We start from the raw sequence: 24,486 nt of genomic DNA on the forward strand, positions 1-24,486 counted from the left end.
ACATCAGGTACAATAATGAATAATAATAAGCATGGATCCGGAGCAGAGGGAGCCTTTTAAAGTATGAATGCTGGTCTTCACAATCATGACACATGTGCATGTACAACATCAACAACTCTTATAATTTGGTCTATATATTTAAATGGAAAAAACAACCTTCAAATTGAAACTTGAGAAGTTGGTTGGTCTATCAGCGTGACCCTGTGCCCTCCTCTTTATCTCAGTCCTAACACAGCCAGGCAAACTAAATCATTCAGACCCATGAGAGCCATCGTTGGCACCCTAAATAAACTATTGTGCTAAATGAGATCACACAGGGGGAAGAGAAACACTGAGCCAATTGTGCCATCTACTGGTAAAGAATGGAAAGCCACATATAGACTTATTTTAGATGAGTGTGTTCTTGTACCTCTGTACTTGTGACCATAGGTATTAAAAGAAAAAAAGATGAGAGAAATCCCTTAAAGTGAGTTTATTCATTTTACAAACAAATAGCTGAATTCAAAAGCAACAAAATGCACGAATGTTAAATTGAATAATCGAGGAGATTTTCCTTCTACAACCATATTTCTTCTGATATGATCAAATACAATAAAAATCCATACTACAGTGTTGGGTAAGGGGATGTAATTGTGGTGAAAGTCATAGTTGGGATTAATTATAGGAATACGCAGCACTGACATACACCTTGGATCAGTATAGTGTCAAATGATAGGATGAGGTCAATAAAAGGTCCTCAGAAATATAGCAAATCAAACACTATGTCAAGTTATAGCATTACAAATGAGTACAATGTGGACAGTTCTGTCGAATAACTCAATCTACTGCATAAGAGAGGTAATAATAGAGCATGTTTCTATTAAAAAAACATTTAAATAAGCCGTCTGGAATCATAGCTAATCATGTCTAAAAATAATAACCAGTCAGTGAATAATCCACCATCTTTTCCAAATGTGTTTTGCATCAGCAGCTCATCCTCCATCCTCCCCCTCATCCCAACTGTTCTATAATTTACTCTGGATGCTCCGCCAGTTGCATAATACACACGTGATTGTGCAGCCCTCTAGAAAATACCGATTTGGGATTAAGGGGTTTATTACGGAGTTTCTAATTTAATGCCCGGGGGAGGATTTGAGAAATCTCTACAGTGGTACTTTTGCTGAAAGACATCAGAAGAAGGTTGCAAACAGAAACAAATCAATCGTGTGTGTATGTAAATGTGGACATGTGTGAGTGTGTTGAGATTAGTTTAGGGATTCCCATCGAGGACTGTTGTTTGCTGCACAATCTCTGAAGATAAAAACTCTAAGTGATATCCCAAATAAGCTTATCGTTTTTACAGATAGAGATCCAATGGTATGTTAACGCAAGCCTACAATGGAGTGCTTTTTAATGACGCAAGTCTACCAGGAAATGAAATCTGCATTAATGTGAAATAAAAGCCAAGTAATCTAATATGGGTGCCTATAATACACGTTGGAGTTACTCGGTGCTTTGAATATCATCTGATCTGATGCAAAATACTTCTCTATTGGACATTTCTCAAGACTTTAGACATCTATTTTCTGTTCTTTAAAGGTCTGCAGAATGTCTGAACTGTAGATGGAGAGTCTTCTCCGTCAGTGCCTCGGACATTTACCTAGGCAAATTTGTTCAGGCAAGCTAAATGTGAAATTTGGTCTTCAGTAAAAGCTAAAGCGACACAAACATGGAATTTTCATCTACTGAAGCTGCAACTGAGAGACGGTAAGACACAACTATGACTTTTTCTGACCTTTTTTAAATGTGAAAAAGGACTTGAACTTGGAAAGTCTGATCCACTTTTGTGCTTGAATTCTTATGTAGGCTGCTCACAGAAAGTGTGAGGAGAACTCGAAAGTGTCAACACGGTAGCCGAAGGACAATCAGGCCAAAGCTCTTGTGAGACTACACCGATTCTCATTGGCCTCATTGTTAGTCTGACTGCAGACATAGAGAGTTCTTGTGATTACTTCCCTAATCTACAGTCTCATCTCAGAGGTCAGAAGTCAGTTTACTCCTGTTTCTCTCTATATTTCACTTTCTACCCATTACGCTCTTCGGTCCTTCAAAACCCTCCTCTTCTGTGACCATCAGATCCAAAATTCATTTGCACTATAAGTGCAGGGACGGGAGCATTGTCAAGACTGCTTCACAACTCAGAACCACAATTGCTGAAATAGAGGGATAACTGGGAAAGCGATCACATGCCGAAGACAAGAAGAATCTCACAGATGGACAAAACAAACATGAGAAGGTTGGTGTTTCAAGACTGTCAAGTTTCTGGTTCTGAATTGTATTGTTTTGAATGTGTGGAAAATGTGCAAGAAAAATGCTGCTCAAGTTTACATTCATCTTTGATGAACTCACTTAAACTCATTGACCTCAGTAGGCTTCTCAAGCGACCAAATCCAGAGCACCATGAAGAGAGAGGAATCCATCTTTAAACCTAATTAATTTGATGCATTTATTAAGACAAACATACATTGATTGTTATGTTAAGTTATGGTAATTGGTCATAGTAAGCAGTGAAATGATTGCAATTGCAAAGTATTAAATATCTTGTACAAAAAAGAAACATAGGCCCTACATTATATAATATAATTATTATGTGATACAATTGTACAATATTTGAGGGGCATTCGGTCAGTAGGTTTTTATTCTGGGAACTTTGATGGTTTAGTGTAGCAACCGTTGGCAGTTTTTATAACATCCTTTAACAATAACACATTGTACTCTAACATCAGTTTATTTAGACCCAGTAGCCTACTTCCCCACGAGAATTGTTGTCATGGAATGGACCTTGAAACATAAATTGCCAATATGTTAGTGAAAAGTAGATAAACTTAATTTTACTGGTCTGTACTTTTCCTTTGATGTCTCCTTAAATTATTTATTTAATTTGGACAGAGAATGTTGATATATTTTAGTAAGAGCTTAGATATTTGTGTTAATAATATGTGAAAGATGTGAAAACCCACTTGGCAATAATACCTTATTATTATTCTTATATTAAAGAATAACTGAACAGAATAAAATTAAATCACTGGTCATAAATATACACTGTTTCCACAACCCATGTTAACTTTAACCTATTCTGCACTTTATAATTTAGATGATGACCAAATATGTATATATGCTGACAGTTATTTTACTCTTATTTTTATTCATCTCCTATTTTCATAGTCTTTTATTATTATTATTATCATTATTTCCTTGATTTTATGTTATTTATTATTTATTTTAGATTTTATTGATCTGTGTGAATCTTTGCTGTACTGTTTTTTTTCACGCTTACCCTGTTGCTGCTTTGTACAACTGAATTTCCCCTCGGGGATTAATAAAGGTTCATTTTATCTTATCTTATTTTATCTTATATTTAACTACGAATAATCCTAACAATTTTACATTTTAAATGTTTATTTACACCCATGAGGCATTTTAACAGAGTATATATTTAAACGAAACCCAGAGCACCATAATAATAAGAAAATAATATGAAGTCTTCTGTGTCACTTTGCACTATGCTTAATGACATTATACTGACGCCATTGTTTACCCACGTGTTTTTATAACGAAAGTGGCAGCCACAGGGCGGTGGTAAGAGGCGGGTTTATCTCCTCTGTCTCCGAAGCATCTCTCCACGGCCCCTTTAAGAAAGCAGCACCGAACACTGACGAAATTTCCTCGGCCCTGCTCCATGGCTCCCTGCCCGTTTCTGAGAAATCAACAAGAGACGAAGGCAGCAAGCTAGTATCTGTAAGCTCTGGGCAAAACGGTGCTAGTCACGGCAGCTCTCTCCAGTCAGGAGGGGGACGCAACTGGTTATTTTCTTTCACAGTATTTCCCCTGCCAACACTCAGCAGGACACGACGTTTAGTCGGTGGACGGAGATACAAGCGGATATTATCGAGATGGATGGACCGAGTGAGCAGCTTTTCACCGTGGGACTGGCGCTAATGTAGACGTCCTGAGCAGCAGGTGTACTGAAGGATAAAACAGACTAAAGGCAATCTCAGTGTTCATGAAACTTTGCTACGATTTACGTGCTGGGTAAGAATGTTTCTCTTATTTTCAAACGTTTAATGTAAGAAGAAATGTTGTTGTTTTATGTCAACCGCCTGTCTGACTGTTTTGTTGGGTCAGCCAATATGCGGATTATTTGGCTCATGTTGTGTATGTTTCAGATATGAGAAAATGTCCGACCATTTTAGGTTTTATTTAGACAGTTTTCTCTAGGCCTAACGTTAGCTGACTTCAAACTCTAGTGTTTAATTCAGTCGTAGAATCCATTGCTAACAAATATAACGGTCACACATTTCAATTCAACAGTGCAGTTTGGCCTAGCTGACGTCAAACTGTACAATCTTTGGAGGGAGTCCTGAACATCACAGTCTAACGGTCGTCCCCTTTAAATCACATTTTAAATATAATATACTATTTATAAAACACGTGTTTTACTGGTTGTGTTTTTTGTTGTTTTTTGTTAGCTTTAAGAAACTGGTAATATCCATATCACCAGAGGTGAGAGAAGTGCTCGGGTCGTGTACTCAAGTAAAAGTACAAAAGTATTAGCATACACATAAGTATCCAAATTGGTCCATTTCAGAATAATCCTTATTATATGTTTTGATTATAATTATTGATTCATGAATGTGTTTATCAAAGCTGGTAAAGGTGCAGCTAGTTTTAATAACTTTGTATACTGCAGGATAGCTTGTGAATTTACTCCAGATGTAACTAAAGACTTATTTAAGAGTTGATTGTATTTCACATCATTGATCCAAATCTGTGAAGTTTACCTCTGAATTGTAGTGGAGTAAAAGTACAAGTAAAGTACAAGTATCCCACAATTGTACTTAAGTACAGTACTTGGGTAAATGCACTTAGTTACTTCCCACCTGCATATCACTGAGTATTATCTAGCCTGGCTACTGCTTTTTAGAAGTTATTGGTTGAGTGTTTTCATTAATGTTCGCACGTAACACAATGAAGTTGCAGACTTTAAACTGGAACAGAATACCTAGTTTGACAAGTTACATAATCTATTTGTAAGTGCATGTATTAAGCTTGGGACGGTAGGAAGCTCTGACATCTATGTGACAGTGCTGTTTAGAAGGTGCTGTCAAAGCTAAATTAATTACCGATTCATTTCAATGGGGAAGTAGGGACTAACATTTGTTTCCTACCCTGATTTGACCCCGCCTAATATGAGTTCAAATCTGGTGACACTGTCCCCATTGTCCATCTAATTTGAGAGAGGGCAGATTGACATGTTGTTAAGGAAGTATTGATTGTTTATATCATTATATAACCGCATGGTGAAATACGAGAAGTAGAGGAGGAGGGGTGCTGCATCGAAGGCAATGACAGGTTGAGGGTAACACATTTTTATTTATTTTTTTAAATCATGTCTATTGTAGCTAAAATGTTCCTTTGCAATTCTGGTCTGACTATGTTCCTGATGCACGAGGCCACTATATTTATATATCCTCTTCAAAACACTCATGCTAGTTGTCTGTGTAAAAAAGTGAATCAGCAGGTGAATCCTTATAACAGCTTACATTTATTACTTTCTGGGGAAAAAACTACAATTATTTTGTCTCCATTTGCATATTTTATGACAAAATCAATGCCAGACATATCATGCACCTGACTGAAAACACAAATTAAACATTCAAAAGCTGCCCTGACATAAAATAACCTGCACATGAGGTCGGCTTTGAAAAATGCATGCCATGACTGACTTTTATTTTTGTTCAGCCAGCTACATGTTGCCCAGGGGTTTTCATTAGTACTTTAGATAAAAGCAAGTGCATTCTTCTCGTTCCGTCCGTATCTTTGGTGTATCACGATTTGGTGACTGGAGCTCTACCAAACCCCTGTTTAGCCTCCGACTACAAACAGAGCAGAATGTGTCTAATAGGTGTAATTAAATTTGATCATATCTGCAGTCCCCTCTTTTCCTCCCACTCTATCCCCAGGGATGACATCAAATTTAAAATGAGGCTTTGTGAAAACATTTACAAAAAGCCATATAAACAATATGGTTTAAGGTGGTTGAATTGTTGCCTGTGTAGGCTGATTAGAAAATATCTATGTTTCCCTTATGAATGTGAGCAACACATGCTTTTTTTAAACTTTTTTTTTTTATTATATCATAACTTAGTACTTTTTTTAACATATGTAACATTAAGCTGTCTGTGGCTCTTTCCTGCTCTAACAATGCAAATGTCCCCTCTGTGGGACGAATAAAGGTATTCTGATTCTGAAGCTAGAACTTGGATTATTCTGATTCCTTTTTGTCTTAAAAAAGTTGTGCAGGACTCAGACTGAGTCCTAAAACCCTGAAAAGAGTTAGCATTGTACTAAACAAATGGTGTTAATATGTTGAGTTACTCCTGCTTAACAAAACGTAAAATAATCATAAAGGTTTGCTTGCCTCCGAACCTTTCTTTTTGGTATGCATGAGTGACTGTGATTGGCTGTTTTTGCTTTAGTACAAAATCCAATGGAAAAACCCCATTGACTATTTGTTGAGAGAGACCTTTGGATGCTAATTTCCTTGTCAGCCTACAGAAGTATGTCATCCATTTATGGATCGCGAAAAGTGTTGAAATTGAGACTACAGGTGAGCCTTTTGCCGTACTGAGCCTTATTGCAGAAACCAAGCAGCATTGATGACGACGACAGGATGGTCTTACATGGTTTTATGCAGCTCAGCCACCAAAACAGAAACACTTCTCTGTAGCATTTCCAGCTAGCAAGAACTTACTGTCAAACTTTCTCTTGTTGGATAACAAAACCTGACTGCCTCTAATGTTCCAGAACAGACAGTAAGTGGCCTACTTGTGCAAGTGCTCCAGCCTGTATTGTGCTCAACACTATGTGGTTGTTTAAGTGATTCCACCCCCCACACTTTCATGCATGCTTAATAGGCGACAGCTATAAAAGATCTACTCATGTGGCTATACCACACCAGTATCCTCTTATAGATGCAGATAGCCAGGGGGCGGGTTGTGTACCATACACCTGATGGCTATCTAAGTAAGATGAGTGTATTTGTGAACAGCTGAGAAGATTACTGGCCCATCGTACAGTATACAAAACAAATTGATGTCAGATGAAAGTAGCCATGACCTGTTGCTATTGCATAAAAGAATGTGATGCATGTTATAGCACTCATAAATATGCATTTCTGTTTTATGGTTCATATCCAAACATACTTGCGATAGTGTAGTGAAACATAAGGCTGCTCGGCTAAAATAAGAATATATTTGACAGATTATATGACCTAGAGCTAACATAAATAGTCAAAAAGACTAAAGATTTTAAAGCATGTTTGAAAATATCCTGGTTCCAGTTTCTAAAATGTGAATACTCTTGTCTTTTTGTTATGGTAAACTAACTATCTTAGCATTTTGGGCTGTTGGTTGATGAATCTATTTGCTGATTGACCGAAGGATTAATCACTCGCTAAAGCAGTAATTACTAGATGAATTAGTAGAAACGACGGCTATGTAGAGCAGAGGGCATCCTAAAGCCTGATATCCATGAGTGACTGTGATTGGCTGATGGCTCTGAGTGTGACCAAGAGTAACCTCGAGCTACTACGGGTCATTTGCAGAAGATTACTCAGACGGACAAAAGCATACGCAAACACTCCCAGAAGCCGTCTATATTCTACAGCTAACCCACACCGGGATTATGAAGATACTCACCCTTAATGTACTACTCAGTAATAAACACCATCTCTGCGTGTGTGTAGCTATGTTTTTTATTTAGTTTTATACCTCTCGGTTGTTGTGTCTTATTATGGCACCAGTGACATTGTGTTGGCAATGGTTTATGATAACTGTGGATGGAGGTGTCCTTGTGTTTTGTACATATTAACCGAGCATATGAGGACGCTTTGTGTGTATTCCCTAGTGCAACATTCACATAGTGATCAGACCTTGAGATGCACCTCCCCCTTTCTCCTCCTCCTCCTGTCCTCTCTTTTTCATCCTTTCATTTTCCTTTTGAAAATGTTGTGTATGGACTGGAAAAAAACAACTTATAAAATAAATATAAGAAAGGTAGCCTCGAGAACACTGAAAATGAAAGGAAAGGAGGCGAGGGTTGGCATGTAATGGCCTTTTAAATAACAGCTTAGTTCATATGAATTATGACTGTGGTTCATAAATATTACGGCTTTCTTTCGGACTGAATAGAGCGTGATTTATTTATTGCAGTTATTAATCGAACTCTGAATGAAAATGTCAAAGTGTTCGACGTTTTTCCAATCGGTAAATCGGTGTTTCCGATGCTTTCATTAGTCTCTATTGTTCCGGGTAGATTTTTCTGCTGGATAACCGCAGGTGGCTTGTTGCTCACTAAGCTGCAGCAGCAAGGCTGGTGCAGGTGCTTGTTGTGAGAACAGATTTCATTATGACAGGTGTCTTGAGAAGGGGAGTGTTTATCGAAGCTGCCACTCACCATGTTTCCACTCAGCCCGGCCCCTCAGGGAGGAAAGGTCAACCCACAAATCACCTCTGCAATTTCCACTTATGTGTCCCCATGTGGGTGGGTTATCAACATGTGGAAATAAAATGTGGTCTCTCGTTTTCTCGTCTCAGTCCCTCCTACACAGATAGTGTGAAGTTTTGTGTGGATAAAAAAAGTACAAAAGTTACTGACTGTAGGGCTGCATCATTGCGAGAAAATAGTCATTGAGCTGATATTGTAATTGCAATATTATAGAGAATGACCACTTTTGAAAAATTATTTACATTAACATTAAGAAATATAATATAAATGATGAACTGTGCCAAACACAAGTTTTGTATATACAGTAGTTTGTAGAATAGCATATAGCAGTATGTAGGCCAGGACTTCTCTACAGCACAATATTCAAATATTATCTTTACATATTTTGCTTTTTTCAAATATTGCTCACTGCCATTTGGATATTGCACCATATTGCGACTTACGAACTTTTTTAAATCTATAAATTAAAAATCATTTCATTATGGACCCTCATGGCAAAAACTCAATGTTGAATTTAACTCTAGTGTATTCTTTCTCTGCTTGTAAATGCATCATCTAATAATCCAGTGTTACAATTATTTAGTAGCCTGATCCCAAGATCATTGGAGATGGAGAGATTAAGCTTTGTTTAGGACTGTTCTAAGATTTTTTATACAGGCAGATACATAACCAACTGTAGTAAAACGTCACGAGGAAGTTACGCATCGTCCTTCCTGATTGGGGACTGCATTTATATCCTTAAAGAATCGAGGGGGCAAGGGTTGATTTTTAAACGGGCTTTGGGATGTAGCCTTTGTGTTCATGAGATGAAAGTGACTGGTGTGATGCCTCCCTTATGTTTCAATCAATCAGAGAAAAGATCTCAGACAATATAAATTGTTGTAGTTTGACAGCCATTCAAGCAGATTAAGTAATCTCTGAGGGATTAAACCAAGGAGAGCGACCCATAATCCTTTCCCAAATGACAAATCACAGCAGTCAAAAATCGACATGTTCACGTTGACTGCACATTGTGTAGCTTAGCTTCTGAAAAGGCAGACGGATTGTTTTGACAATGTGGTGACATACTTCGGTCGGCCATATTTATGCAATTGCTACAGCCTCCTTGTATAGGAGTACTACAGGCCCAGGGGAATCTCACTGTTGTTTCATTCAGTCAGCATTTCTTATTAAAGAAAGCTTTTAATGGGGTTGTTGGCTATTAGGCAACAGTTTTGGGTGCATTCAGAGTTCAATAGGCCAATACGACATTTGTGATCTAGTGGCAGTGTTTGCTTGCAGATGCTGTAACAGTTTGGCATCTGTTCTGGTCTAAAAATGACTCCTATATGGATGCTTATCGCAAATGTGTACTGGTTCACATGCGCATTAAAGAGATCCTCAATCCTATGTGTACATTGTTTCTATCAGTGAGAACTACTCCTAATGCCGTCTGTATGTTGCAAACAATTCAGTAGCTTAACTCCTGTGATACGGGATGACAGAAAACAGCACCCCTGCTATATCTGTCACCATTAGCTCAGCGCTTGATACCAAAACACAAGCTCTAAGCCTTTTGCCACCTCGCACATCCACTGCCATGGAAATTAAATCAATACAAGAGGTGATGACATGTGCTGCTGTCAACTGTTTGCCACAGGAGTGAAAGGATGTGGTCTTCATTTCTCTAACAGGGTTACTGGTTCCTTGTTCCTGTGTAGGCCAAAGGGGAAAGCACAATCACTGACGAGGTTAGCGCTTCAGAGGTTATGTCATGTGTTACCTTGAGGAAGGTTTGCAGAGGGGAAACAAGCTGGATTAAAATGGATGGATTGGATTAGGTGGAAGATTGGACTGAGCGCAAAATACCAATATGTCTTTGTCCTCATCAGAGGTCACTGTTTCATGAAGTCACAGTTTGTTTTGTGGAAGTCTAAAGCGAACCGTTTGAAGAGGTGGAATTAAGTGTTTGAACTGAGACAGTTATTTAAGTTTATTTTTACTTTTGGGTTGTTGGATCGGTTGGTCCATCACTGTTTTTCAGACAACATTCTGGTGACATTTTAATGCTCTATGGTCATTTCCATATTATGTCACCTTCATCAAATGTGCATTTCACGATTATGTCAAATGATAATCACAACCATTTTGATCAATCTTGATAAATCGTTGAATCTTTAGACAAAACATGTAATGCACAGTCGATCATGTTCATTTAATTAGAGTAGCCAACATTTTTTTTAAACACTTTTCAGTTCATCGTGTGCCCTTGGTATTGTGAATGGTAACCACTTCAATCATTTTACCACCCAGTCATACTAACGACAGGCCCCTGTGTTTTGTGTCCCCTCAGGGTTGCCGTCCGCCATGTTAAGGTAAAGCCCAGGTGCGCGGTGTTGACCATGCTGAAGCGCCTGGACAAGATCCGCTTCAGAGGCCCCAGGACGAGAGAAGACTTCCCGGATCTGGCCGAGTCGCCGCCCGCCTCCGACAACGAATGTAGCGACGAAGTGCAGCTGAAGCCCAGACCATCTCTGCGAGAGACGGAGGAGATCCTGCGAGACCCTGTGAGTGCTCAACACGCTGTACATGTGTGAACGTGTGTGTGTGTGTGTGTGTGTGTGTGTGTGTGTGTCAGGGTCATTTGCAGTTTGTTGGAAAAGCGGGATTCTGATCTTTTTTTTCTTCATGAATTTCACCCTTCGTTCCCTCTTTCTCTCCTCTTTCGCTTGATATCTCTGACTGTCCCTTTTGAGTAAAGGGTCATCTCTCTTTTGTCTTCATTACACATTTAATCTGGACAGGCAGCGTTTCTTTTCAAATCTACCCATGAATTATTCCGTTTGAAAAGAATGCTCTGCCCTCAGTGTGACTCTAGCACCATCTCCAGAAAAGCAACATCGATGGAATATGCAGTAGCTGCTTTTTCAAACGTTCTGTTGTTGGAGGATCTTAAGCTAGCTTAATGCATTTTTAGGAAACTTGGTTATTTTATTCAAACCCACTTAGTTGTTACTTTGTAGAGAGGAAGTGATGCAAGGAAGCGTTGTTATTATAAAGATATATGGAGGAGATGAAAGCAATACAGAGACATGGAATAGCGATGGCAATAAACAGCAGACTAAAGCAGAAATGGTGAAAGCTGTGGTGAGATGAACACATTGGATCCAGGGAAGGGAGTGAAAATAAAAGCAGAGGAAAGATTACAAAGTGATAAAGGAGGCTAGAGGGCCGTGATCGAGCCTCTGAAGATTGGCATCTGAGGAGTCTAGAGGGGAGGAGACGGACATGATGAACTGGAAATGATGAGAAAGGACAAACTCACCAGCCTCGACATGAAAATCAGATCATGTTTTCTTGAAATCTTCCCACGCATGGTACGGTTCATATTTCATGAAATATTTGTCTCTGTCTTATCTTTGTGGCTCTGTAAAACAGCCGTAATGTCGCCACCATCATGCACATGGAGTGATGGGAAGATAACCCGAAATGAAAACAGATTAGACCAGACAATTATATCATTTCCTGAATGAAGACAATACCGATCTCTGCCTTCGTTCACTTTCTTTCTTTGCAAGTCATCAAATAAACATCTGTTGCTGTTTAGTGTAAGTCAGTGATCAAGCTGGCCATTTTTGCATATTCTACCCATTCTACATGCTGCATAGACTTGTGCCTTCAGTGATGCACAGACAGGTGTGTGTAGTCTGTATGTTTTCACCTGCGTTAAAACCATCCCACTGGAACGACATCGCCTACATCACGGTGCTGATGACTCGCACTTTGTAGCCTCAAAATAGACCAAGCTAGCACCCATCCCTGCTGGGAAACCCACGCCGCACACACACGAACACTATTGAGGCATGCAGTCTCTCCCTCACAGCATTCTGTTGCATTTAATGTAGAAAAGCAGCCTCTCTGTTGGCTGAACTCTCATATTCCCTGCCTTTCAGAAGTCCCAGACACAATCCGGAGGCACCAGATTAAAATAACCTGCCTCTGAACGTCACCTTCATTACCTCATACGGTAAAAGGGAGACCGAGTGTTCCCTTGTGCTGCATGCACTGGGACCTTTTGACAAACTAGCCTGTGACGTCGATACTAAATAGGCTGAATGTCACCAGGCAGATGGTGTTTAGTCGTTGCACAGACAACTGCATGCAACCTCACTGGCCTCTGCTGCTCCATCAGGTGGCTGCCTCCCTGCATGTGTGGTACTTAGTAGGGATGCTCCGATCGGCAATTTCGGGGCCGATCGCCGGAATCAGTATCGGCCGATACCGATCGCCGATCCGATTGAGTGGGCGGGGCCTAAATGGAAGATTTAAACATCACTTTAAATCTTCCAAGTGATGTTTAAGACTCAGTTAATGGGGCTTATTCACTGGAGCTTCCACAAACAACAATCAACTTAATTATTACATTCAAATGATGTACATTATTCAAGTTTACATTCACTTTGGATAATAACACGGGAGAAATTAGCGGAAGTGCTCTCTTTTCCTCTCTCCCTCTCTCTCCTCCCTCTCTCCCTCTCCTGACAGCCTGTCAGTATCTCATGCAGCTCACTGATCCAGTAATGAGTGACCCGACAATGAAGAATACATATATTTATAATAACTAGTTTAGCTTCTTCCAGAGGTAGATAACATAGCTAAGTGTGTTAGGTCTAACTCTTACGGTACGTCCACACAGCAGCTTTTCAAAAATCTTGAAAATCTTGGAGCTGGGCTTGTCTGACAGCTTGGGGATTTTTTGCGAGCAATGCGACCAACAACCAATCACATGAATCTCCCGCCCCCGACATACAAAGCAAAAAACCCCGGGGATTTTATGCGAGCAATATATATATATATATATATATATAAACTCCCCAAACAGGCGAAAACCTACCAGTTTCACCCACTGTCTCTGCCACCTCCCTCCATGCCTGGTTCCTCCGGTTTGTATCCCGTTAATAGTTCTGGTCGTAAAGAACCGGGTGATTTGCTACCGTAATTTCTCGTTTGGAATATGAGGAAATGAACTGCGGTCTGGTTCTCCCTGTGTGTGTGTTTCGCTGCGCTTACCGGTCCGGCGGGCGGAGCTGCAGGATTTCTGCTTCACACAAGTTGCATACCACTATTTTACTGTCTTTTTCGGACACCTTAAACTAATGCCAGACCGGTGAAGCCATTCTGGCGAGCTTGTTTTGCCGCACACAGAGAAAAGTGTCATGTATTTTACATCATGCGATCGGCTCTCGCGATTGGCATGTTTAGAGAGCACCCATCGGTAGAGAGTGAGTATCGGCCGATCTCGATCGGTGACGGATCGATCGGAGCATCCCTAGTACTTAGTATCATCTCCCCCATTATCTATAGTACATGCAGACAGGTAAGGTGCAGGTTAGGGCAATGCTCAATGATAACGTAGGAATAAACTCTAACGTTGCTACTAGGATTTTACAATCCCATAGAAATATCATAAACTCAATTACTGTGGTTGTACAATGAATAATGAGCAACATAGATATAAATGTATTTCTAGATTCTTTCTAGTTGAATGGGTACATTTTATTATTTTAATTCCCACAAAGCTACAATATCATTTATTTAAAACGAACATTACGATGCAGCTCAGTGCTGAACCGCCCTTTTAATATGCAGCTCGGTGCAGAAGTCAGTGTTCTCAGTGGGTCATTAATGCTCGAGCCTGTCATCGTATCCGCAGAATTTAAGACTAATTCTCTTATCAGTTTCATCGTCAGGGCCAAGCAACAACTCTATAAAGGCAAAAAAAACGAAAATCCTTTAGAAATGGCAGTTCTGGATAGAAATGTCTCAATTTTGTAGCAATCTAAAGTTAAACCGCATGTTGTTTCTAATGGAGTTTGCATGTATCCACCACAGCGTACATAAGAAATAGATCAACCACATAGATTTTCTGCCAGTTTGCAATACAGAGCTGTGGATTGCAGCTGATGCCGGATGGTTGTGATTGTCTTTACCATGAAGACTGTTCTTTTGGTTTTCTATTTATCTGCTATTTTTAAAGTGATAATGTGAATGTTCAAATGTAGCTGGTTTGCCCTGCTGGTTTAGTATCTACAACATACCTGAGGTCTTCTTGGATAGTGTGAAAAAAAAAAAAGTCAGACAACTTCAGTGTTGAAATCAGTTTTGTTGGCGAGGAAGATGTATGGTTTCTCAGAAAAGTGAAAGTAGAACAGGCAGTTAAGATAAAATGATATATGTCACTAAACTCCACATCCTTTTCACTGTCAGAATTTCATTGCATCAGCAGCAGGTTTGTGTCTCTAAAAGCTTCTCTTGTATATTTATCTCAATTCAACTGTTATGTAGCATAAAGACAGGCAATAAACACGAGATTCCATCATATTATTTTACTTGTATTGGTACATATATGTGGTCTGACTTGCATTTTCTGTGACAGCCCGATATCTTTGTTAATTCTTGGTTGATTTAACAACTTCCACGAGCCTGCTCGAGCAACAATTTGGCAAACATGGAGAAGGGATCCTGTGGTTTTGTGTTTTTACGAGGAAAAGAAAGTGTTGAAATCACACCTTCTCTACTGCCCTTCCCGCTGTGAGACACATCGAGCCTCATGAGAAAGTTTCAGGCTCAGCAAGCACACGCCTTTTCCCAACAAAGGAGAACGTATGTGAGATCCCTCGAGCTCATCTTTCTCTAGGATAAACCAGACATTTCTGTGTCAGGTCTGCACTGAGGCAACCCCACAAACATTGTGCTTCTAGAGGCCGAGGACAGAGAAGGAGAAGGAGAAGGAGAAGGAGAAGAAAGATGACGAAAGATGACAGGGCTATCAGTCAGTGGAAGTCTATAAACAAGAGGAACAAATGGTGACCAGACTCGGAAAGTTCAATCAGTCCTGCCATCATTTTAAAAGTGATGTTTCTGTCGCTGCAGTCACAGCTGTTGCTAAACAGGAAACAAATGTATTTGAAGAAGTAATGCTATCATTTTGAAATCAATAAAATTATGTTAAAAACGATTAATTTGTGTGAAACGTTGATTATTTACCAAGTAGACATCACATGTAGTAAGTGGGATAATGTGGAGCTAGCCAGTCATTTTTTGCGAATACTACCACGACAGGGTGACAGGAGCCCCGACACATGACTGCCTTGCTGTAGGTTATCCCTTACATACAGTATGTACTTTACTCGCATATCTTTTCCTTTGCTTGTTTCTTTTGTCGTGGGCGATATACTGACTTTGTTCTAGTAGACATGACAGAAAGATAACCAGAGGTGTTGATTGAGACTTATTTGCCATTTAGATTTCCTAATGCAATGTAGAAAATGAGTATTCTACACCAGACCGAAGGGATAAGTCTTACATTTATAATCAGTTTTGCTCAGTGACCTTACGTCCACCTTGAGCAGAACTAACAGCTACATAATCAAAAGCGTGGGAGTGGAGTGAAGCAAAGTTAAATAGCATAAATTACAAGTTTTGATGCTTTAACGCTTTCAATCGTAGAATACAAAGTCATGGTGAAGATACTGGAGGACACGGTGAGATTGGAGGAGGCAGAGGGGGGAATACGACAATTAATCAGCCGATTATCGTCCTCGGTGACGTCAGTGCTTGACCTACTTTTGATTAAAGGAGGTATTGACTGAGATTTGACTGCCTCATTAAATAACATGAACTTGAACGTCTTGTCCTTGTTGAGTTGCATTCTGGCAACCAATCACAGAGCTGTGGCTGATCATCGTAATGCAGCAAAACTTCTTTACTCCCGCCGCCTGCTCTCGACATTTCATTCACACACCCTCTTTCCGCCTCTATCCTTCACTCGGCATCCTTTTTCCTCTCCGTGACACACTCCCAAAAGAGGCATTTATTTGTCTTCTTTGAAGTGCATCTTTATTCAGGGACACCCTCTCCATCCTTGTCTCCATGTCGCCCCACCCGCTTATCTTGTTAAGCGTTTGGCTCGCCCCCAAAGCACATTTTTCAGGTCAATGTCAGTTTTGTGCTATCGCTCTTTCTCCCTCCCTGGCACTCCCGCGCTGCCTCTTTGCGGAGAGCACATCCGCCAAAGACATTGCGGTGGTGTGTCTACGCAGGAACACACAAACCCATGCTGTCGGGGAGAAGCTGCTGCAGCCTGTGTGTGTGTGTTAGTCTTTTAAAGGACCCTTGCTGTAGTCGAGCAGCAAATTCTCAACCTGCAGTGCTCATCATCCGCTAGCAGCTAGCCGTCTCTCCCCTCCTCTCGCTCTTTCCTTTCCTCTCCCTCCTCACACTCTGTCCCACATTCCTCTCCTCTCTGACAAAGTCGTCACCTCTCCCTCATTCACTCGATACACCTACACACATGTTGTGTTGCTAGTTGTGTGTGTTAGGGGTTTAAAGCCCTGAGTCATAAGGGTGTGCGAGTCATCAGTGTTGCCGTAGTCGGAGGAAGGGATTCTCCTCTATTTTTCGCCTCCTAGCTCGCTACAGCTGGACTCAGACCGGGATAGGACGAGTCAGTGTGAGTCATGGTGCCATGCTATTCCATGTGTGTGTGTGTGTGTGTGTGTGTGTGTGTGTGTGTGTGTGTGTGTGTGTGTGTGTGTGTGTGTGTGTGTGTGTGTGTGTGTGTGTGTGTGTGTGTGTGTGTGTGTTAGATCATATGGGATTCCCCTGCTTGTGTTCTGTTGTTATGAAGTCATTCTAAAACCAAATATTTTTTTGTTTTTCTTGTTTGTGTGTGTGTGTGTGTGTGTGTGTGTGTGTGTGTGTGTGTGTGGTGTGTGTGTGTGTGTGTGTGTGTGTGTGTGTGTGTGTGTGTGTGTGTGTGTGTGTGTGTGTGTGTGTGTGTGTGTGTGTGTGTGTGTGTGTGTGTGTGTGTGTGTGTGTGTGTGTGTGTGTGTGTGTGTGTGTGTGTGTGTGTGTGTGTGTGTGTGTGTGTGTGTGTGTGTGTGTGTGTGTGTGTGTGTGTGTGTGTGTGTGTGTGTGTGTGTGTGTGTGTGTGTGTGTGTGTGTGTGTGTGTGTGTGTGTGTACAGGCTGGTTCGGGGTCTCCCACCATGGCTGCGGCCATCCAGGACTTCCAGAGGTCGGAGTCAGACCGACTCAACGAAGTCAAAGGTCACCTGGAAATTGCCTTACTCGAGAAACATTTCCTACGTAAGTAAACGCACACATGCACGCACTCAAAGTGAACAGTCTAAGAGTATTGCGTTGGGTACGTGTTATGCCAATAACAATTAAATGTGTTGCTCTGTTTCTATCGGTAGTGTTTACTGGTTTTAATTTCCCGCAGAATGCTTTGTCATCTATTTTCAGTTAGAGATTCCCCTCATTACCCAGAATCCCCCTTGCCAGTTACCAGAGAAAAGTCCCGTACTTGTGTCGTTAAGACTGTGGTTGTACAGTGTGTGAGGTGAGGTCGTCTGTCTGCAGCAACAGTCTCGAGACAGTGACTTTGTGATGTGGAGATCCACCCTGTTTCTATGATCTCTCATCTATAGCGCCTTTCTAAAGGCATACCAAATGGTGACTGCAGCAGGAAGCCTCGGTTTGATGAGAGGCTGTTGCTGAGATGAAAATCTCTCCTCGTCACCCCACGCTGGCTTACTGATGTCTCAGCTATTTATTGTAACAATAAACATGCTCTTAGTTGTGTTTCTTTTGAGAGGGATCAACTTACAGCTTCTAATGAGATGAGCTCTTGTCTCGAGGGAAGTTCAAAGCACTTTTATGGTAGGTTGATTTGGATAATGGCGAATGAGTGTAATGTTTCTCTTACAGTTGTTATTGTGTGCATCAGCTTTTAAGCTACGAGCATCTTGTGTCTGCTTTGTGGTCTCGCATAGCTTTCGGCTTCTGTCTGCAACTGGGCTGGAGCAGACCAACATAACACACCATTGTTATGCTTTTTACTAAAGGAAATGTGTTGCTCTAGTCTAGTCAAATGTAAAGCTATAATAATACCCAAATGTATCCGTTAGCATTATTTAATTCCACTGCTATTTTCTATTTAAATGATACTGCATTTCATACAGGAATTTCATCCTGTCTTATATTACAAATTTGGGAAAGCTCAATTAACTGCTCTCGGTTATGGCAAAACTTCTCTCAAATGATGTTGAAATATAAATCGGCACATGAAGTGAAATGGAATTAAAGGGGCTCATTCAGAACAATCCTATATTCATCTGACGATAGGGATATTTAAAGGGGACACTGCAGATAAACGGCAAAATGAAATATGTAGATTAACATAAAATAAAGAGACAAGCACATTAAAAAAACAAATAAGTACACAACCAAGGTAGAAAAATAAGTGGCATCATTATCTCAGTAAGTAAACAAATAAAGTTGTCTATGTAGCAGCCAGTAACAACATCTCTTAGTAGTTAAAAAAGTATATTACTGTTGGGGAAATATTTTCCAAGGCCCATAACTTTGACCCAGTTTCTCAGTTCAAACTGTCCTGACTGAGCACACGCACCTGTAACCTTGGCTGCTGTGCCCTCAGTGTTTTGTCTCCCTGTTCCTGCCTGCTGGCGTCAGCTGATAGAGGTGTTATGATTCTATCTTGTTCTGCACAATGTTGATGATTCTCTCTGAACTAGCTAAATACACAGGTCTGGGGTAGAGTTATTCAGAATTTACGTGGCAACTCTACCGTGAAGTCAGAACCTCTGACTCTTTGACTTGTTTTGTGAATTCTCCGGCCGAAGCTCCAAATAAACCGTCAGTGTTTGCCATCAAAGCTCCAGCTCTCCCCGTGTCTCTCTGAGTCCTGACTCCAATTGCTTCAGAAGTTTCCCCCACAATTACCAAATTCAGAAAATATCTTTTGATCGAGGGATTGATTCCACCTCAGCAGTTAGCAGCTAACAGTGCTAACACTAATAGCATTGCGACAGAGCTAACTATGGTAACCTAAGGGGGAACTGGAGTGTGGGCGTTATGCATCCACAACGATGGCGAGGGTCATCATGTTGACATCATTTCGTTGACCTCTTTCTCTGCTCAGAATACCATTATTCCACTATATTGTTACATGGAAAATAGTTATTTGCTGCTATTAATGTTCTGAATGTTTTGTAGATAACTTTTTGACTTTACCGATATTTCAAATGTACAGTAACAAAACAACAGTTATATCCTGTTTTGCTTACTGTATGCAACCCAGCCATTCATGAAGCAAGCAGTGCATCCTAAATGACCCTAGAAAAACGTTGTTTATTCATTTCATGTCCTTGATTGCTCAACAGGTTAGCAGCAGAGACCAAAAGCTAAAAGAAGAGCGATTATTGAATAAGGGGCTGTCACTGTCTATGGACTGGATTTTGGGTTAGGGAAAAATGACTTCCTCTCATGGTGTAGCTGCATCCAATAGTGAGACTTTGACCAACCTAAAAGGATCTCATCAAGGGTAGTTTTATGGAGACCTAGGAAAAGTAACTTTGCTGTTATGGATGCAATGCTTGTATTGTATACTAAAGTCCCACAAAATAGAAGTCCAGGGGAGTCCAGCAACTCCTACGCATCTACCAGCGTATCCAACCTGGTATCCCACGAGGGGTACTCGTTGTCCTGTAGCAGCACGTTGACAGTCCCGTGGTGTATGGACTGTGAATTCCCCCCCTCCCCCCTCCCTCTCGACTATGTGAGAGAGACAGGAAGAGAAAGTGAAAATCATAATACCTCAGGCTACGTCCTCTCATAACGTGCTGAATTCATTGTAAAACTGTCAGGATGCTGGCTAAATTAGTCCATCCTTCATACCCCTTTTTTTTTTTTTTTTACCGTTGGCCCTTTCATTTCTCCTCATCTCTTTCTTAAAATAAATCCTCTAAAGCTCTCTCTACCTTTCCTCCCCCAGATTCTGCCCCACCATTGCTTGTTTTTTTATTTTCTCATCTATACCCTTCTCTTCTTTCACATGCTTTTGCTTTCTCTCGGAGACTTTGTTGGAACTCTGGTAACCCCCCATGCCGGCACATAGACAGTCCACCTGCTGAAACGGCTGTTTCGGTCGTACACATGTTCTTACTCTACCTAAGATGGCAGCCGCTTGGCCTTCTGCACAGGGACTCTGAAGGGAGGATCGTTCATACACTGCTTTTTTGTTGTTGATTGGAAAAGGGTAGTGGTACCTCTGGGGAATGTTGTTGTTTTCCCCCCTTCCAACCTTACCACAGGAGCTTTGTGTATTTGTTCCCTCTGTTGTACCCGTCCTCCTCTCTCACTCCGGTTATCCATTTCTCTCATGCCTCTTGTCCGGCCGGTGTAATCGTACTGCTGGGAACACTGAAGCGTTACAATGCATTTGCACCTAATGGAGTCTCTGCCCTGCACTGTTTCTACTATTTTCCTTTGCAATTTATTTAAACGTGCACTATTGTGTGTTCTGTAGAAAGAACTGCATGTGTATTCATTATTTTCAGTTACTTGTTGCCGGGAACCGATGAATAAAGACTAGTTTATATACAGTGTGTCGTTAGCTCGAGCTAATGGGATTAGCAGGGTGAAACAAAAGAGTCCTTGTAGCAAGATGTATGGGTTCACGTGTTGTATAACGCTTTTCTAGAGCATGCAAGAGGTAATGTATAAAAAACAACAACACATTACTTTGAGAATACCAGACATGGTTTGCATATTGACTTCAGATTTAGAAATGCTATAAGTTATAATTCTAGGGGCAGCAAATAATCCTTGCTACTCTGTCAGCTAGACAACACAGGAACAACTGCTGTGTCTGTTAACAACACAGCTGAACTCACATTGTTTTATTAGTCAGTCAATAATTGGCTTTTTTCCACCATGCCATGACCGATCTGATTTCATGCTGTACACACGCTACAAGTATTTTTCCACACAACATCACACACAGCGCAGTAGGTGTGCCGCCTGTAGCTCTGCCGCCTGTAGCTCTGCATCTGACCGCTAACAATGGCTGTAGACGTGTTTTCGATGAATGATCACGACTCCTGTTACACTAACCACTATGGCAAAAACAGTGCGTTTCCTTTGTTTGCTTCACAATAAAAGCTACCCCCATGTTTTGTAAAGCGTTCGATGTGAGGCTGCAGCTGTAAGAAATGCTGGCCAGAGAGTGCCTTTATTTGAGATGCAGAGCTGAAAGGGGGAGATGGACATTGCCTGAAAGGTTTGGCGTGCTCAGGAGTCGAACCTGCTTATTTTGCAGCGGACACAAAATCATTTTACTACATACAGACTAACTCAAAACATAAGAACATGAAATGGCTATACAGTATTTGTGTGTTTTTTTTTCTTTTCAGTATAGATTTCATATGTTTTGGAACGTTGGTTAGACAAAACAAGCTAGAGAATATAAAGAATTATTTATTTACAGCTCAATCTCTCAGTCTATACAGTATGGAAGACAATGCCATGATTGAAAAGCCAAACTTGCTTTCAAGTTTCAGTCTAGATGTGACCATCCGCTTAGCAGCTAAAATATGAATGAGTTCAACTTTTGTAACTCTTATAGTCTAACAAGGGTTTATTTCATGGAAAGCAACATTTTGACTCCTCTGTATTGTTTTGGAAAAAGGAGCAAAGTAAATGAGACTCGCACCAAACCTTGAAGTGTGTGTTGGTTTGTGCTTTTTCATCAAATGGTTATTTTGTCTGCTGAGATCTCAGAGTGATCTGCGCGTAGACGTGTTTTCTCTTTCCCTTTCTCTCTCGCCCCTTTCCTCTCCGCTGCTTTAAATAAAGCCGGGGCCCACGCTGTATGCTAAAACAAACACACTGCTTAAATATATTGTCTCCTGCCTTCACGGGAGGCATGAGTTTCCATTCCCGATGGTGTGTGTGTGTGTGTGTGTGTGTGTGTGTGTGTGTGTGTGTGTGTGTGTGTGTGTGTGTGTGTGTGTGTGTGTGTGTGTGTGTGTGTGTGTGTGTGTGTGTGTGTGTGTGTGTGTGTGTGTGTGTGTGTGTGTGTGTGTGTGTGTGTGTGTGTGTGTGTGTGTGTGTGTGTGTGTGTGTGTGTGTGTGTGTGTGTGTGTGTGTGTGTGTGTGTGTGTGTGTGTGTGTGTGTGTGTGTGTATATACCAATGACCCGTGCCATTTCCCTTGGCAGTTCTTGTGATTGACCAGCGCTATTCTTAGCACACTAAATTGGTTAATTTGTAACTATGTTTCCGGACAGACGATCACATCGACACAGCTACACATGCTGTATTAGGGCTTTCTCTACCTTCATGGTCCTCCTATATTCCAGTCCTCTCACTCTCCCTCTGTCTGTATGTACGCTCCACAACAGACTAATCAGATTAGTTTAAAGGGCCAGCATTAGGCTCTCAATAATTTGATAAATGTATATAATTCACCTCATTCTACCTTGACCAATCAAAGTCTCTTAAGTCGGTCTTGTGTGGGTAAGCTTCAGTAAAAACAGTGGTTCACTCAAAAAGACTTCCCACACCCTTATTGATTCCTAGCTATGGAGATATTTTTGGTTTGACTTGCCAATGTTTTGTGATCTCTCCACCTGAGACCTGAATTCAATACAACTATCGGATTGTTTTTCTTTTTGTGGTGCTAAGCATTAAAGTGTGACATTTGGAAATGCACCACCACAGTGTGTGTTTTTCCAGAGGCGTTGTCGTGGTTACATGTGCAGGATTATCCACAGACTTGGAAAGAGCTGCGGCTCCTGATTAACTTTCTTTAATATGGCTTCTGGAATAACAGCAGTAATAACAATCATTCTGTGCTGCCTTTTTTAACCTGTATGCACTAAAGGTGTGCATTATATCACGTAAATGTTTCGCAAGCTAAAATACATGCTAATACCACCACGTTTTTATATTCAATCTGGTTTTTACATAACATTAAAACGATTTAAGCCTAACCTAGCGTTGGATTCAGTCTTTCTGTGTTATAGGGCCCTTAATGGCTGTCATGTTATGGTAATAGTCTTGCTTGTATATGATAATTACATGTCGGCTATGGTGGGGCAAGAGGACAATACAAATTAGTCAGTTGTCTAAGGATTTTCTCTTGCTAGCTAACCTTTTACTATCTCTAAGTACTGTATTAGCCACTACTTGCAATGTAGCACATCCGTAGGCAAGTACTGTATGGCCAAACGGGATTAAAATTGTTACATCAATTAATGGATTATAAAACCATACACTCTGGTCAGATTATGTGCAGTGTAAGACATGACCAGTTATTTGATTTAATAGAAGGAAAAAGTGTTCAGCCTTGATTTAAAGAAGTAAGACATTTCGAGAGTAGCAGAGCCAGTTTCACACATTTCAAAATGGCCAGTTCATTTTCTCTTCAGGCAAACACTGTGATGTTGAAGATTTATAACAGCAGCCAGAGAAGACACAACACACAGGAGATGTAAATTATTCAGGTGTTTTTCCATAATACTCCCTCCTGGTCTGTGTGTGTGTGTGTGTGTGTGTCTGTTATGACCAATGTGGGAATATATGGATGTGTTTCTGTGGGAATTGTTGTTTTTCCCTCAAAGACTGAATACCAAGATTAACGATAAGCACTCCGAGGACACAGTTTCCTCGAGCGATAAACCTGTGGTAGCTTTATGGTTGCAGTAATGGATGCAACAATATATTGTCAACTAGGATGTGTCCCATGGGTGACGGTGCTGAAGCGACCCTCCTACTGGTGATAAAATAACAGAGCAGTGGAAATCAGCTCATGTAACTATCAAGTGCCTTTTATTTGTTCTCAGTTCTCTCTTGTATTTTTTTTTATTTTTTATCATTACCTTTTACTCTTCTTACCTCTTTGCTTTTCTCTTTAGCCTACTTTTTCTTTGCCTTTTTCATTCGTTGTTCTGTTTCAATCCCTGTTTTTACATTACGAAAGCCCGGTTTCTTTCTGTCTGTACTGATGTTAGCAAGCTAAAAAAAACATAATGACTCAGAAGCACATATTAACTGGACATTATTCTGATTTAACTTTATTTAACTATTATTTT

The 24,486-nt window shown here is 40.6% G+C and overlaps 1 protein-coding gene across 1 annotated transcript in view; it reads left to right on the forward strand.

Moving 5' to 3' along the window:
- The first annotated feature begins 3,696 nt into the window (after window positions 1-3,696).
- gramd4a (GRAM domain containing 4a) overlaps window positions 3,697-24,486 on the forward strand; it is a 45,641-nt gene continuing 24,851 nt past the window's right edge. The window contains 3 exon segments of the mRNA XM_034112345.2: window positions 3,697-4,071; window positions 10,880-11,093; window positions 17,555-17,675. Of these exon segments, the coding sequence (XP_033968236.1) occupies window positions 4,043-4,071; window positions 10,880-11,093; window positions 17,555-17,675 (364 nt within the window). The 5' untranslated portion in view covers window positions 3,697-4,042.

Source organism: Pseudochaenichthys georgianus, chromosome 23 (genome assembly GCF_902827115.2).
Source record: "Pseudochaenichthys georgianus chromosome 23, fPseGeo1.2, whole genome shotgun sequence".
Classification (NCBI taxonomy): Eukaryota; Metazoa; Chordata; class Actinopteri; order Perciformes; family Channichthyidae; genus Pseudochaenichthys; species Pseudochaenichthys georgianus.